Source organism: Brassica rapa, chromosome A09 (genome assembly GCF_000309985.2).
Source record: "Brassica rapa cultivar Chiifu-401-42 chromosome A09, CAAS_Brap_v3.01, whole genome shotgun sequence".
Lineage (NCBI taxonomy): Eukaryota > Viridiplantae > Streptophyta > Magnoliopsida > Brassicales > Brassicaceae > Brassica > Brassica rapa.
In genome coordinates, this window is record NC_024803.2 from 43,522,946 (window position 1) to 43,539,877 (window position 16,932).

At 37.6% G+C, this 16,932-nt stretch overlaps 3 protein-coding genes across 3 annotated transcripts; all 3 read left to right on the top strand.

Annotated features, from left to right (window-relative positions):
- The first annotated feature begins 1,031 nt into the window (after positions 1-1,031).
- LOC103843405 (zinc finger protein WIP3) lies at positions 1,032-3,607 on the top strand. The gene is made up of 2 exons (XM_009120134.2): positions 1,032-1,619; positions 2,616-3,607. The coding sequence occupies exons 1-2, from the start codon at positions 1,032-1,034 to the stop codon at positions 3,039-3,041; spliced, it is 1,014 nt and encodes a 337-aa protein (XP_009118382.2). The 3' UTR covers positions 3,042-3,607.
- Positions 3,608-3,765: 158 nt separating this feature from the next.
- LOC103843406 (arogenate dehydratase/prephenate dehydratase 6, chloroplastic-like) lies at positions 3,766-5,948 on the top strand. Its single transcript, XM_009120136.3, has one exon. It carries the CDS (start codon positions 4,164-4,166, stop codon positions 5,346-5,348), a length of 1,185 nt encoding a protein of 394 aa, XP_009118384.1. The 5' UTR covers positions 3,766-4,163; the 3' UTR covers positions 5,349-5,948.
- An 8,332-nt stretch (positions 5,949-14,280) lies between these two features.
- LOC103843407 (arogenate dehydratase/prephenate dehydratase 6, chloroplastic) lies at positions 14,281-16,777 on the top strand. Its single transcript, XM_009120137.2, has one exon. The coding sequence runs from the start codon at positions 15,318-15,320 to the stop codon at positions 16,575-16,577; it is 1,260 nt and encodes a 419-aa protein (XP_009118385.1). The 5' UTR covers positions 14,281-15,317; the 3' UTR covers positions 16,578-16,777.
- Positions 16,778-16,932: the final 155 nt, after the last annotated feature.

The following is a 16,932-nucleotide window of genomic DNA, read 5'->3' on the forward strand; positions in this document are numbered from 1 at the left end:
TTGAAGTAAGGAATTGATATATACTTGAAAAATCTTTTTTTTGTTGGAAATGTTTTTATTATTTAATTTATTTAGCATTCACATAAACTTAACTAAAATCTCAAGGTTCTCGTAATTGACATTTTCATACAAACTAAAAAACTATTGAAATGTATTTATGTTATTAACAGTTACATCTATTTAACCAATAAAAATCAAGGCATTTCATAATTATTATTACGTTTAAAATATGTATCAATTGATACTGAAATTTAAAAATACATTTTTGTAAAGGATAAAATAAAATAACACTGATCTTGAAGAAACAGATGTAGTATGCAATGAAATAATTAGTTCCAACTGTATTTCGCCGTTAGGTTAGTTTCATCTGTTAATTAAGTAATGGAGTTGAGTCCTAGAAAACTCTTGCGTATGAAAAGGGGAATTAATCAAACACATGCATTATAATATTACATCATCGTGTGATATGCTACTTGAATCATCAAACGTCAATAAAAGCGAACGCGTGATTTTATAGTAATGTGCTTTTATCATTTGTCCCTTAAAAGACGGCTAAAATGATGTTGAAATTGTTGTTTTGATATGATGATGATGATGAGTTTTGTCTTCGCCGGTCTATTTGCACTTGAAAGATAATTATGACTATAGAATGATGAAAAATGATATCGTATTTGTTGGTATAAGGTGTTACATAGTCATTAATAATGGGAAAGGAAAAGAGGTTAAAGAAGAACAAAAATGGTTCAATGAATATCTACGAGTCTTCTTAGGATTCTCTTTCGTTGAAAAAGCCTTGTGCTTGTGCGTCTCTCCTTTTCACTATATTAAGTAAGACCCACCACATTGATATGAAGAAAATTACACTCTCTTCCCCTTATGTAAACGCGTACGTAGACACGTGCGAACATTCTCGTGTTTACCTATACGTGTTGGGTAGGAAGAAAAAATACAAGAACCTATACACATCAGGAAGGTTGAATAAATAACCTTTACTGCTAATCTAACACATTTTCGTCGAGAGCGAGAGAGAGATGAATCTTGATGAGAAAGGCTTAGGTTTTGAGTCCTCAAGCTTCCTTGCATGGCTTAGAGCATCTTCAAATTCTTCTTCTCCTTCTGTATTATTCCGTACGAAGACACAAGATGTTGTATCAAGATCATATCACCAAAGTCAGATGAAGTTGGAACGATCTCTATTCTTATACCAACCACAAGAACCACTCAACACAAACACTATTCAATGCTTGCCTCTTCTGAACAAGCTCATGGAAGATGAAAGTCAAGCATCTGATGATATCAAAGAAGAGATGGATGATGATGTAGTTACCCTCCGAATAGGATTGCCTACCTACCACCGTGGTAACTCGGAGGAGGATGACTCTGATACAACTTCTGATCATCATCAGGAAAAACCCATCAAGAGAGAGATGACAGAAGATGGCGTGGTGATGATGAAGAAAAGGAGAACGATGAAGTTTCAACAGGAGATGATTGATTCTGATATGGGAGTCTGTGGGAAGAGGTTTTGGATACCAAGTCCGGCTCAGATTCATGTCGGTCCAATGCAATTTGCTTGCTCTATTTGCAGCAAAACCTTCACTAGGTACAATAACATGCAGGTACGACTTCTCTCTTATCATCTCTATAATATATAGTTTCATACATATCCACTAATTCACATACAAGCGTGCTTCTATGGGTCGAAATCTTGCTTTATAATGTAATCAATACATTATCACTAGATGTTATATAACTTATATTAAGAAAGAAGGAAATATTATCACTATATCAACTTTACCTTTGCCTTTGTCCATTCTAATAATCATATGTATTTCATTTAGGGTTAGATTTCCTTAGGAGAAAAGATCTAATACATAATATCTATTTTTGAGTTAAAATAACAGAATAGACTAAACTTTGATTTCATACTTAGGAGTTAGGAGTACTGAAATAAACACCATAACATGCATAATTTTGCAAGGAAAGTTTTTAGTTTAAGATAAAAGATTCTGAAATTTAATGGCTTAATTATTACGGTAATTAATCTCGGCTGGTGAATCCTCGTAGTAGATATACAAATCCCAAATCAACAAAAAGAAGGATAGTTGGGTATATAACTTCTGGATTAGTTGAGACATCTTCGAAAATCTTTTGACTTTTTTCATTGTTTGTCTTGCCTTTTTTGCTGAAAAGCCAGAAAGCAAAAGATTAATCACGGAGTGGGATTTGGTAAAGTAATTTAGCAACAAACCAAAAAAGGGAGAAAATAAAGACAAACAATGATCATACTAGTTTATCAAAAAAAACAAAACAATGATCATACTCTACTTTTACTGGATACATGCTATCGATTACTTAACCTAATAATCATCTAATTAAAAGCCATCTAATTAAGCATCATTCGTTTATATTTATAATTTACTTAGAATTCAATTATCTCACTTTAACTATTTTGAATGGGTCTTCATGTAACTTGTATACATAGAATATATTTCTAGATTGGTGAATATCAATTGAATTCGAAATACTCAAACCTCTCTCACATATATAAACATAAGTGAAGAAGTGATCCACATCACTGCTTAGGTTCTAATGAGTTTATATAAACAACACAGATGCACATGTGGGGACATGGATCAGAGTTCAGAAAAGGAGCTGACTCTTTGAAGGGTACAACTCAACCTGCGGCTATCCTGAGGCTGCCATGTTATTGCTGCGCTGAAGGATGCAAGAACAACATCAACCATCCTCGTGCCAAGCCCTTGAAGGACTTCCGTACACTTCAGACACATTACAAACGTAAGCATGGCTCCAAGCATTTCTCTTGTGGTAAATGTGGCAAAGCGTTGGCTGTCAAAGGAGATTGGAGGACTCATGAGAAGAACTGTGGAAAGCTTTGGTATTGTACATGTGGATCAGATTTCAAGCACAAGAGGTCTCTTAAGGACCACATCAAGTCCTTTGGACTTGGACATTCTCCTCACCCGTCTCTTTCTTTTGATGGGTTTGAAGAGGATGTGGAATGTGTCACTACAGAGTGATAGCCATGTTAGATACACACACCGGGTGACTGTGGGAATCGTAGATCTATCGGTAAGATCTGAATTTTCCAACGTTGCTTCATAACTATGCACCACAAATTAAACATCTCAAGTCTACCAAAGAATTTCTATCTTGAAAAGGGAGAAATTCTTTGTTAGACTTAGACTAGATGTATAAAAAAATGTAGCTATTTTAAACCATAGAAAATGAAGCAACATTTTAAAATTTAGATCTCTTTTCTTGGGATATATTTACGATGCGTCTACATGTAGAACCCGGTGTCTATCTAATACTTGAAAATTTGAGATATTGGTTTTATGTATTTGGTGTGTTTAAGTAGGACAATGCATGTTATATCATATTTCTTATTTAATAAGGGTGTGATAATCACACTGTGATTATCTCTTGGAATTTTGTGAAGCACGTGAATTTTCTGTTTCTCTCACTGTATTTGTTTGTATTAGAAGAGAAAATTGGTGTGCTTCACTTCATTATTGTACGATATTCCTCAATAGATACTCTTCCTATATTTTCTTATTGTAGTCTATCTTTTCATTACATATCACATGCTTTCAATCTTATTTAATCGCACTTTTGCTTTGTATGAATCAAACGTATCTATTTTCTGTGTGTGGATGATTAATCTTTTATTCGTTTGTGTCATCTCCTCATGAAACCATTAATCACATTCGTCTCAATGTATCAAACAAAATTAATGTTACCGTAAGAACACATCATCAGAACGATTACGACCCATAGGGGTTTGATTTGATGCGGTTTTGGTTAAGTTTCATCAGGCTCTTGGTTTATAAGCTTGGCCCAAACTAGATTTGTGGATGTATTAGAGAGAGCTTCAATCAGTTAGATATAAAGAGAATTGGTTATTGAGTTAGTTCTGTTGATTAAAGTTGGACAGAAGCATATGGCTTATAAACTCAATAAAATAACAAAAACCTAATGCCACAAGTCAAGTATGGAGGAGTTGGTGGAGGTGGTAGCATTAGGTAGAGAATTGACCAAACAAGCGAACTACTCAAGCGACATTGTTTCTTGCTTCCTCAACTTTGCTATATCCTTCCTTGTCTTGAAGTTTCAAAATTTTCAGACACCATTGCCAAAACATGAAAGCTGCACCGCAGTTGGCACGATCTTATCCATCCGAACAAAATTCGCAGGGAACTGATACGTACGAAACTAGTCGCTCGGAATGGCAGAGCTCATCTGCTATTCTTACAAGCAAGGTTGTGTCTCAACAGCAGTCCGAAACCTTACCAATGCCTCCAGTTTCTGTCGGAGTTGATCATGTGAACTGTCATAACAGCACTGCACGTGTCTCACATCATCAGAAGCCTCTTACCGTCAATGATCTCTCCCCGACTCCCATGCACGGATCTAACCTACGCGTCGCGTATCAAGGCGTTCCCGGAGCTTACTCCGAGGCAGCCGCAGGTAAGGCTTACCCTAACTGCAAAGCTATCCCTTGCGACCAGTTTGAAGTTGCGTTTCAAGCGGTAGAGTGCTGGACCGCTGATCGCGCGGTTCTACCGGTTGAGAACTCTCTCGGCGGTTCTATCCACCGTAACTACGATCTTTTCCTCCGCCACCGTCTTCACATCGTCGGAGAAGTCCATCTCCCTATCCACCACTGTCTCTTAGCTCTTCCCGGCGTACGCAAGGAGCTCCTCACGCGCGTGATCTCACACCCTCAAGGTCTCGCTCAGTGCGAGCGCACACTCACAAAGCTCGGTCTCAACGTCTCCCGCGAGGCCGTGGACGACACCGCGGGAGCCGCTGAGTTTATCGCCGCCAACAATCTCCACGACACGGCGGCGATAGCGAGCGCACGCGCCGCCGAGATTTACGGGCTGGAGATTTTGGAAGACGGGATACAAGATGACGCGAGTAACGTGACGCGCTTTGTTATGCTGGCGCGTGATCCAATCGTACCGAGAACTGATCGGCCTTTTAAAACGAGCATCGTCTTCGCGCATGAGAAAGGCACTAGCGTGCTGTTCAAGGTACTTTCTGCTCTCGCGTTTAGGGACATCAGCTTGACGAAGATTGAATCTAGGCCGAATCACAACCGTCCCATCAGGCTTGTTGATGATGTGAACGTAGGGACGGCGAAGCATTTCGAGTATATGTTTTACGTTGACTTTGAGGCGTCGATGGCGGAGACGCGTGCTCAGAACGCGCTCTCGGAGGTTCAGGAGTTCACGTCGTTCTTGCGGGTGTTGGGGAGTTATCCTATGGATATGACTCCTTGGTCACCATCATCCTCAACATCACACACGGCTTCATCGTAAAGAAACAATACAAATGGAAATGTAAACATGTTGAAACCATAAGATATATATAAACATGTTACATGCAAACCCTTTTCTCAAAAGAGCGTTGACACGTATATAAAACATCATTTTAATGTTGTTGATTATAAAAATCAAATACAATAACATATAAAAGATTCAAACAAACATGTATATCATTGAATTGTAACTATATGTATTAATCTACCTAACTTATAAATTTTATAAATAAACAGACTATTATTTTTCCACATGTTTAAAATAACAATTTTTAAGAGTATAAAAAATATCACTAAATACAAAAACAAATAAATAGATAAATAATTTATATTCCCCACGTTGAATTCATCTGAGAACAATATATTAAAAGAAAATCCAAGCTAATGTCAAAATTAAATTAGAAAATAGTTATAATAAATATAAACAATTACGCTGTCATGAAAAAGATGATGGTACAATAAATATATGATTGGGATATTCTCTTAAAAACATAAAATTATATTTCATCACAAAATATCATCATTAGGTAAAAGAAAAAAAAACAAAGCTATTTTTAATGAAGAATACATTAAATATAATTAAAATATTAAAATATTAAAAGATATTATTATTATAAATTTATACCTTAAACCTTAAATCTTAGATCCTAGACCATAATATATCCTATATATTATTTTAAAATTTCCTAAACCTTAATTCGTAGATCCTAAACCATAAATCATACACTACAAGAAAACATCGGGATACTGAGGGAAAAAATCGTCGGTATGTCGTCGGAATAACGTTATTCCGAGGACATACCGACGAAAAAAGTCCTCGGAAATAACTCCTCGGAAATAACTCCTCGGAAATTCATAATTCCTCGGAATTCCGTCGAAATTTTCCGACGGAATTCCGAGGAAACAAAATTCCGAGGAAACTCCGAGGACACAATGTTCGTCGGAAGGTTCCTCGGAAAATACCGAAGGAATTCCGATGGTCCAATCCTCGGAAGTTTCGACGAAATATTTCTCGGAATATTTATCGGAAAATTCCGAGGGAAGAAAGTTCCTCGGAAAATTCCGAGGAACATTTGTTCCTCGGAAAATTCCGAGGAACATTTGTTCCTCGGACATTTCCGAGGAACTTTCTTCCCTCGGAATTTTCCGAGGGAATTGAGTTTCTCGGAAAATTCCGAGGAATCCTTTCCCTCAGACAATTCCGAGGAACTTAATGTTCGTCGGAATTTACCGAGGGATAAAAGTTCCTCGGAATTATCCGAGGACCTCCATTCCCTCGGAATTTTGAAAAAAATTATTTTTTTAAAAAATTTATTTTTTTTAAAAATTATTTTTTTTTGGAAAAAAATTAAAATTTTTAAAATTTAAAATTAAAATTGAATAAAACATAAAATAAAACATAGTAGATAATATTCAAATTTAAATAAAACATTCAGAGTTTTTGGAAAAAAAAAAACTACGGGTCTTGAATGTTCGGGAACGTCTCGTTCGGGTACATCCTCTTCATCATGTCCATCATCTGCTCGTTCAGCCTCTTCTGGGTCTCATAGCCCGCCTGTTGAGCTGCCATCTGAGCCTCCAACGCAGATATCCGATCATCCTTGTCCTTCAGCTGAGCCGTAAGAACTTCTGGATCAACATACGCATGTGGTGCAGAAGAAGGAGCAGCCGACCGGGAGCGACGACCCAAACCGACCAAACGTCCCTTTTTCTTTGGAACCGACTGAAATATAAATAAAACGAAGTTAAGATAATTTAAATTGATGATAAAATAAAAATCAAGAAATAATTAAATTGAACTTTTAAAAAAAAAAACTTACCGATTCAACGATTTCGTTGATTCGAACCCGAGACAAGTTGGTCGAGGCCGTCGAATCGTCATCATCGGTTTGAAGCTGAGACACTTCGTCATACACCTGAGTCTGGACCAGGTCGACCACGTCCCTCACAAGACCATCATCAATCTGGCCGGTCTTCTTGTTGGTATACGCCCTTTTCATAAGGGCGAGATCATCAACTGGGTGGCCTTCATTTTCTTCCGCCTTGAAAAAAAATAAATTAGACAAACATTAGAGATTTGAAAATGCAAAAAAAATAAAATTCTGAAACTTAAATAATTGAAGAAAAAGCGGTTGAGCTTACCATGCGATCCGCCAGAGTGGCAATAGATTGAGCACCCAAGTTATGCTTGTAGATGCCCTTTCCTTTACGGTCGCTCCTGCGGTTGTTGGAGTTGGTGGAAGAAGTTTCTTTCGTCTCTTCTTTATCCCAATGCGCACACAACTCCTTCCAGACCGTGCCGTTCATCGACTTTGGGACCTTTTAATTTAAAAAAAAAAAGTTTAATAATTTTAAAAATAGTTTAATAAATTAAAAATTGTTAATAAATTAAAAACTACCTTGTTTACTTCCCACTTCTTCTTCCACTCGTACATCTGCTTCCCATAGTTGTCCATAACTTTATGGACAAAATGGTGATAGATAGAGAGCGTATCATCGGCATTCCAGTTGAATTCTTGCTGAAATAGTTTAAAAATAGTTTTTAAGCACAAAAATATAATAGTTTAAAAATTACAAAAATCGTCGTTTTAATAAATAAAAAATAGTTTAATAATTAAAAAAATAATTTAATAATTACAAAAATAAGTTTTAATAATATTTAAAATGTCTAATAAATATATAAATTAGTTTAATAATTACAAAAATAAGTTTTAATAATATTTAAAATGTCTAATAAATATAGAAAATAGTTTAATAATTACAAAAAATAGTTTTAATAATATAAAAAATATAATTTAAAAATTAGAATACTTACCGCAAACTGCTGAAACCACAGATGCTGCTTCTCGACAGGGAAGTGAGTGAAAGTCGGATGTCCGCTGTCGAGGGCCGAGTACATCATACGGTTGATCCATGCGCTGATCCCGTTCCCGGATCGGTTGAACCTAACAAAAAAAATAAATTATTAATAAAAAAATAGTTTAAAAATTAAAAATAGTTTAAAAAATAAAAGTTTAAATTACCATGTTTGACCATGTCCATGTGGATACTCAGTGAGATAGGGAAGATGGTCACGACCGGGCTGTCGAACCAACTCCGCAACCCTCATCACTCCCAGAGGACCAGGTGCAGCAGCGGGACCAGGAGCGGTGCAGCAGCGGGACCAGGAGCGGGTGCAGCAGCGGGAGAGGGAGCAGCAGGAGCGAGTAATGGAGAGGGAGATGTTTGGTATGAGCTGTGGGGCGAAACGGAATCCTGAACATGGCTGGAAGAACCCCGAGACTGGCTCCCCATACCACCCCGGCTACGACGCTGGCGAGGCCGGATCTGATCATCATTAGACCTGTAAATTAAAAAAAAACATATTTAAAAATTAGTTCTAATAATTTTAATTAAAAAAAACAGTTTAAATTAAAAATAGTTTAAAAACATAGTTTTTAATCACAAAAATATAAATAGTTTAATAATTAATAAAAAAAGTTTTAATAAATAAAAAATACTTTAAAAATTTTAAAAATGTTTAATAAATATATAAATTTATATTTTACATATAAAATACAAAAAAAATGTTTTTAAATATTATATAAATGATTTTTAATCTTAAAAAAGTTTTATAGATTTTAAAAATGTTTAATAAATTTATAAATCATTTTTAATTACAAAAAAAAGTTTTAATAAATAAAAAATAGTTTAAAAATTTTAAAAATGTTTAATAAATATATAAATTTATATTTTACATATAAAATACAAAAAAAATGTTTTTAAATATTATATAAATGATTTTTAATCTTAAAAAAGTTTATATACAAAAAACGTTTTCAATATATATATATATAATTTCAAATTCGATTTTTATAACCACAAAATTGATAAAAACTAAAAAAAAAATTCAAATCAAGTGAAATACATAATCAAACTCCATTTTACACAAATCTACCATTCACCCTAACAAAATCTATAAATCTCATTCCAAAATCATCAAATCTACTTAAAAACCATACAAATCTAACCTAAAAGAGTGGGATAGGGTTCTTACATGATTATGGGGGAGGATTAGGGGAGAATCGCCGGAAAAACGGGAGAGAGAACGGTGGAATCGCCGGAAATCGCCGGAATCGCGAGAGGAGATGTGCAGCGGCGCGGAGAGAAAGAGAGAAATGGGGAAGAAGATCGGGCTCGCCCTAATCTTATGAGGCGTCCGACGGAAAATATCCGTCGGAATTTCCTCGGAAATATTTTATACTTCCGTCGGAATTTCCTCGGAATTCTATGATTCAATTTTCCCGAAATATTTGGCGGCTTCGTTTACCCGGTTAGATGAAAATATTCCGACGAATCCAGTTTCCTCGGAATACCCTCGGTAATCTCCGAGGAAATTCTGAGGAACCAGGGTTTGGGGTTTTAAAACATCGATTATTTTCGCCGTATTTCATTTCTTATACAATTATAATGCATACCATTGAGGATTCTTTGTATAGATGATCATAAACCATGAAATAACACAATTTCAAAAATAATTCTAAGTATTCCCTTTACCGTTTATTAAAGTGTATAAGTGTTTCTCTTACGTTGTGTGGTTTTCGTTCATGCAATCGTAAAAGTGTTTGTTATTGGATAAAACACCAAAGTTCATAGTTCCAAACATCATAATCTGGTTATGACACTTAATGAAGGTTATATACGTGTTATTCAATCCGTAAAACGTTGTTTTCGATTTAAAACCCCCAGTTCCTCGGATTTTCCTCGGAATATACCGAGGAGATTCCGAGGAAATCCTTATGTTCGTCGGAATTTCCTCGGAATATACCGAGGAGATTCCGAGGAAAAAGAATCTATAATCAAATCCCCATCTCCTCGGAATTTCCTCGGTATTTTCCGAGGAAATTCCGACAAACAAAAAGAGTTCCTCGGAATTTCCTCGGAATTTTCCGACAGAATTCCGAGGAACTTGGGGTTTTCAATCGAGAAGATCTATTCCGAGGAAATTCCGAGGAAAACCTATCTGTCCTCGGAATTTCCTCGAAATTTTCCTTTAAAAAAAAAAAAAAAAAAGGTCGAGGCTAGTCTTCTTCCGAGTCGTCATCACCAGATGAATCTGAATCTGGATCTTGGTGAAACTCTCCAATCACTGGTTCATCCTCTTCGTGAACGGCGGCTTCTTCTCCGAAGTCAGTTAAATCGACTACAAGGCCAACTCCACCTAAATCTTCTGCTGCACTTAAGTTGCCGGATGTGCTTGGTTGTAGTGGGTCTTCCAGCTCAGAACTTCCCTGAACTCGGCCTCTCGGGTTGAGTCTTGTAACAGTAACCCATGGATCATCTCTGTTCCTTACCCGGGGGTACTTGATATAACAAACCTGATCGGCCTGAGAAGCAAGAATGAAAGGATCATAATATTGCAGCTTCCGTCTTGAATTTACTGATGTAACACCAAATGCATCTGTTCTCACACCTCGATCTGGAGTGTTGTCGTGCCAGTCACAATAGAAAACAGTACAGCGCAATCCAACCATGCCCAAATACTTGATTTCCAAAATCTCATTTATGTGTCCGTAGTATACATCATCTCCTGATGCAGAACAAACACCAGCATCGTAAGTCGTACTCGAACGTCTCCTCTTCTGAGTTGTGAATGCATATCCTCGAGTACAAAATCTCGGATATGACTTCACAACAAAGTTTGGTCCAACGACCATCTCGCGTATCCAATCGTCAAATGTTTCACCTCTGGCCAAACCATCACTCACATAGGTAAACATCCATCCACCAAATTCTCTCTGCTTCATTTCTTCTAGTTCGTCCTCTGTGGCGTATCTATATTCTAACCGCTTTTCTGCCATGAAAATCCTTTCATATTGAAGAACATCTTCGCAGTTGGTGAGTAAATATGTTTGCAAATGACTGCGCTCCTGATCAGTAAGTCGACGGTCTTTTGGTTTTCCGCTAAGTCGTCCAACGTCTGTGAAAATGTCTGGAACCTTCCAATGATATGTTGCCCGTTCGCCTCTATCATCATGCCGAGCAGGTCTTCTGTTTTTGGTCTGAACTTCTGCTGGAAAGTAGTACTCGGCAAAGTTTGAAGTTTCTTCATTGATCATCTGTGCGACTATAGACCCTTCCACCCTACTTAAATTTTTCACCATCTTCTTCAAATGGAACATATACCGCTCATACAGATACATCCATCTATACTGCACAGGACCACCAAGCTCCAATTCTCTTACCAGGTGAATAACAAGATGCTCCATAACATCAAAAAATGAGGGAGGAAATATCTTCTCAAGGTTGCACTGAATCACAGCTATGTTAGTCTTCAAATTTTCAATACCTTCAAGAGTCACTGATCTTGTGCATAAATCGCGGAAGAAACCACTTATCCCTGCAATTGCTTCATGAACATTTCGTGGTAATAGTTCCTTGAAGGCAAACGGAAGGAGACGCTGCATCATTACATGGCAATCATGGCTTTTCAAGCCAGTAAACTTTCCTTCCTTTCTGTCGATACAGTTACGCAAATTAGATGCGTAACCGTCTGGAAATTCCACATCGTTTGAAATCCAATCAAAGAACGCATCCTTTCCCGCTGCATCAAGTCGGTATATGGGAAAAGGAGCCCTACCACTCTCATCAACATGAAGTTCTGAACGAGCACATATATCGACTAAATCCAGTCTTGACTTCAAATTATCCTTTGTTTTACCTTGAACATTAAGGATCGTGTTCATCAGGTTGTCAAAAAAGTTCTTCTCGATATGCATGACATCTAAATTATGCCTTAGTAGATGATCCTCCCAGTATGGCAGATCCCAAAAAATACTTTTTTTGTGCCAGTTATGTAGGTTTCCAACACCATCTACCGGAAAATGCTCATGTCCACCGACGTCTGGCGTTCTTTCTGCACCAAAATCTCTAAGTTGTGTCTTCAAATCTTTCCCACGAATTTCCGGAGGTGGACTGTCAAACACCCTCTTGTTCTTCGTAAACAAATTCCTACTTCTACGATATGGATGATCTGGTGGTAGAAATCTCCTGTGACAGTCAAACCAACACGTTTTCCTTCCGTGTTTTAGTTGGAAAGCATCAGTGTTATCTTGACAATATGGACATGATAGCCTTCCATGCGTTGTCCATCCAGATAACATACCATATGCTGGAAAATCACTTATTGTCCACATTAGTACTGCCCGCATTTGAAAGTTTTCTTTATACGAAACATCGTATGTTTCAGCACCTTGAGTCCATAGTTGTTGCAACTCATATATTAGTGGCTGAAGAAACACATCAAGTGATCTCTTAGGATGCTCTGGTCCGGGAACGAGAATCGAGAGGAACAAAAACTCTCGTCGCAAGCACAAGTTTGGGGGTAGGTTGTATGGTGTAAGAATGACTGGCCATAGAGAATACTGTCTTCCACTCTTGCCAAACGGGCTGAAACCATCAGTACATAATCCAAGGTAGACATTTCTTCTCTCATACGCAAAGTCGGGATACTTTGATTGGAAATGCTTCCACGCTTTTGCATCTGAAGGATGTCTGATCTCACCATCTGTTGAGTGCTCCGCATGCCATCTCATTGGTTGCGCTGTGCGTTCAGACAGATACAGCCTCTGCAACCTTTCCGTCAAAGGCAAATACCACATCCTTTTATATGGTACTGGAATTCTTCCACTCGTATCTTTATAACGAGGCTTCCCACAAAATTTGCATGAAACCCGCTGTTCATCCGCCCTCCAATAAATCATGCAGTTGTCTCTGCATACATCTATTACCTGATACGATAAACCAAGACCAGCTACGAGTTTCTGAACCTCGTAGTATGAGCCAGGAGCTACATTATCTTCAGGTAGAATACCTTTTACATAATCAGCAATCGCATCCACACAGTCTTCAGCCAAATTATAATCCGTCTTAATGCCCATCAATCTTGTAGCAGATGATAAAGCTGAATGACCATCTCTGCAACCTTCGTACAATGGTTGCTTTCCAGCATCCAACATATCATAAAATCTCCTAGCTTCGGCATTGGGTAAATCTTCCCCTCTAAAATGATCATTTACCATCTGCTCAGTACCTACACCGTAATCTACATCCGTTCTAATTGGATCTTCTAATCTAACCGGTGGCTGAGGTTCGCTAGTACTACCAAGTTCATAATCAGTTTCTCCATGATGATACCAAATTTTGTAACTTCGTGTAAACCCACTCAAATATAAATGAGTCCAAACATCCCATTCTTTAATAACTTTTTTATTTTTACAATTAGAGCAAGGACATCTTAACATACCTGTTTTTGCTTCCGGTTGTCGGTGAACTAACCCCATGAATTCGGTTATACCTTGTTGGTATTCTTCCGTAAGCAATCTCGTGTTCGGATCCAAATGAGGTCGATCGATCCAAGAACGAAAATAATTGGAAGAAGACATGTTTTTTATGAATCAAATTCGTGTGTAAAGAAAGTGAGAGGGAGGATGAAGATATGGTGTGAATGAAGAGGAAGAGGGGTGCTTGTATTTATAGGTGAAATCCTGCCGACGGTCCGAGGAAATTCCGACGGAATTCCGATGCAAACGGCTAGTTCGTCGGAATTTCCTCGGAATTTTTAAAATCCCCCAACGGCTCTCCAACGGCTCTCTAACGTCTATAATATTTCCTCGGAATTCATCGGTTTTTTCCGAGGAATACTAGTTTCCTCGGTATTCCGTCGGAATATTCCGACGAAATGTGTTTTCCTCGGAATTCCGTCGGAATATTCCGACGGAATTCCGAGGAAGCAAAATTTTGTATTTCCTCGGAATTGCCTCGGAAATGCCTCGGTATATTCCGAGGAATTCATTTTCCGTCGGATCGTCCGTCAGAATACCGCTGTTTTCTTGTAGTGATAAACTTCACTTAGAAAATCTAAACCCCAATTCTTTACAATTTAATATTAGAGATATAGGTGTACTAATTCTTTAATGAATATTAGTTTGATTATTTTTCTCTTTGCATGCTATTTTTATGATAAAATCTATTTTGTCCATGAGCTCTCACATTAAAAGTTAGAATGATTAATATCGTTGACACTTTATACAAAAAAAACAATATTGTTGATACCTTTACTGAATTATTATATTTATTTATTATTTAATTGATCATTAATTAACAAATCAGTTATAATAAAAATAGTCAAAAAAGAGAGGAAATATGTAGCATACTAATGTTTTGTTTGATGTTACCTAATAATGTCTGATATCATCTGATGATGATCATCACCTAATTTTCTTTTATAAAGAAATAAATTAAAAAGTTAAGTCTGTATATATTTATCGACTAAACAAAAGAAATATTATTATTATCTCAGTTAACTTCTCTTTTAAAATTTTAAAGTTATTATCAACCTTTAAGTTTATTTAAAAAACTTGTTTACTTTATTTCTATTTTAGTTTTGTATTTATGATTTTTTGTAGTTTCATACATATTGGTGGTTTAAAGAAATAATATACAGAAGTAATGATGGTTTAAAAGACGAAGGTTTACTTTTTAATTTTGTTTTGTTACATGTTTGATATGTGATGGTTCTCATAGTTTCGTAGATTTCATTAATGTTAAGAGAATGAAAATGAAATGGAAAAAAAAAAGAAAAAAAGTTGGAGAAAATAAAAATGATTAAGAAAATAAAAACAACTAAATTGTGTTATTTTTACCAAAAAAAAAAACTAAATTGTGATAATGATCTTTGTATTTATAATGTAAGTATCCATAAATTATTATGCTCGCTTGTGAAACACCTAATTTGTCATGTGAAACACCTAATTTGTAAATAATTGCATGCCCAAGGTAATTAAGCACGTTTAATTCCTGAAATATTAAGATGGTAGCCGTAGGTAGGACAAATAATCACATAAGCGCACTACTTAATCCACATTGTTTTTTACTTTCTCTACTATGCTTATTTCCTTATTCAAGTCCCAAAAAACTCCATTGCTAAAACATGAAAGCTATAGCTCCTTCCCATCTAAAACTGATGTTCGGTTCTAGCCAGCCGACGTCACGATCCTATTCATGTGTACAAAATGCTCAGAGATCTGACTCGTGCGGAACTAGTCGCTCTGAATGGCGGAGCACATTTGCTACTCTAACAAGCAAGGTTGTTACCCAAAAAACCTTACCAATGCCTCCAGTTTCTGTCGGAATCGATCATGTGAACGGTCATAACCGCGCTGCACGTGTCCTGGGAATGAATCAGAAGCCTCTCAGTGTCAATGATCTCCCCCCGGCACCCATGCACGGAGGAGCTAATCTACGTGTTGCGTATCAAGGCGTTCCAGGCGCTTACTCTGAGGCAGCCGCATGTAAGGCTTACCCTAACTACGAGTCTGTCCCTTGCGACCAGTTTGAAGTTGCGTTTCAAGCGGTAGAGCTCTGGATCGCCGACCGTGCTGTTCTACCAATCGAGAACTCTCTCGGAGGTTCTATCCACCGAAACTATGATCTTCTCCTCCGTCATTGTCTCCACATCGTCGGCGAAGTCCAGCTCCCCGTTCACCACTGCCTCTTAGCTCTTCCCGGAGTACGCAAAGAGTTCCTCACGTGCGTGATGTCGCACCCTCAAGGCCTCGCCCAGTGCGAGCGCACGCTCACAAAGCTCGGTCTCAACGTCACCCGCAAGGCCGTCGACAACACCGCGGTGGCCGCCGAGCACATCGCCGCCAACAATAAACGTGACACGGCGGCGATAGCGAGCGCACGCGCCGCCGAGATTTACGGGCTGGAGATTTTGGAAGACGGTTTACAAGACGACGCGAGTAACGTGACGCGCTTCGTGATGCTGGCGCGTGAGCCTATCGTACCGAGAACTGATCGTCCGTTTAAAACGAGCATCGTCTTCGCTCACGAGAAAGGCACTAGCGTGCTTTACAAGGTGCTCTCAGCTTTCGCGGCAAGGGACATCAGCTTGACGAAGATCGAGTCCAGGCCGAATCACAACCGTCCGATCAGGCTCGTCGACGAGGCCAACGTAGGGACGGCGAAGCATTTCGAGTACATGTTCTATATCGACTTTGAGGCGTCGATGGCGGAGACGCGTGTTCAGAACGCGCTCTCGGAGGTTCGGGAGTTAACGTCGTTCTTGCGGGTGCTGGGGAGTTATCCCATGGATATGACTCCTTGGTCACCATCATCCTCAACATCCCACACGGCTTCATCTAAAATGAACCATTCATATGGAAACGTAAACATGGCGAAACCATAATATATATAGTATGTTACAATCTTGCATTTCCAAAAAAAAAAAATAATTGCTGGATAATAAATCATTAATGAACTATAAACAAGACCTCCAGTTTTTCATTTTCTCTTCGTGTGATAAGCAGTGCCGTGCTGAAGCTTGTCGGCAAGAGACTCCACCGAGTCTCTTGCAAGTTCAACATATTAATATAATTAAATTTTCTTTATCTTACTATATATTAAATGAAAACCCACTTGTAATTTTTAGATGTTAGTCATCGGTAAAGTTTTTTTTAAAATGTTATAATTTGATTCGTTTCAACTCATAACTATTTATGGGTGCAACTGAAATAATTTGTTTTTTCAAATAAATTTTTCAT

Excerpts from the sequence above, each read along its gene's own strand:
- LOC103843405 (XM_009120134.2), top strand. The coding sequence starts at position 1,032 with ATGAATCTTGATGAGAAAGGCTTAGGTTTTGAGTCCTCAAGCTTCCTT. Across the intron at positions 1,620-2,615 it reads CTAGGTACAATAACATGCAG|ATGCACATGTGGGGACATGG; the intron begins GTACGACTTCTC and ends TAAACAACACAG.
- LOC103843406 (XM_009120136.3), top strand. The coding sequence starts at position 4,164 with ATGAAAGCTGCACCGCAGTTGGCACGATCTTATCCATCCGAACAAAAT.
- LOC103843407 (XM_009120137.2), top strand. The coding sequence starts at position 15,318 with ATGAAAGCTATAGCTCCTTCCCATCTAAAACTGATGTTCGGTTCTAGC.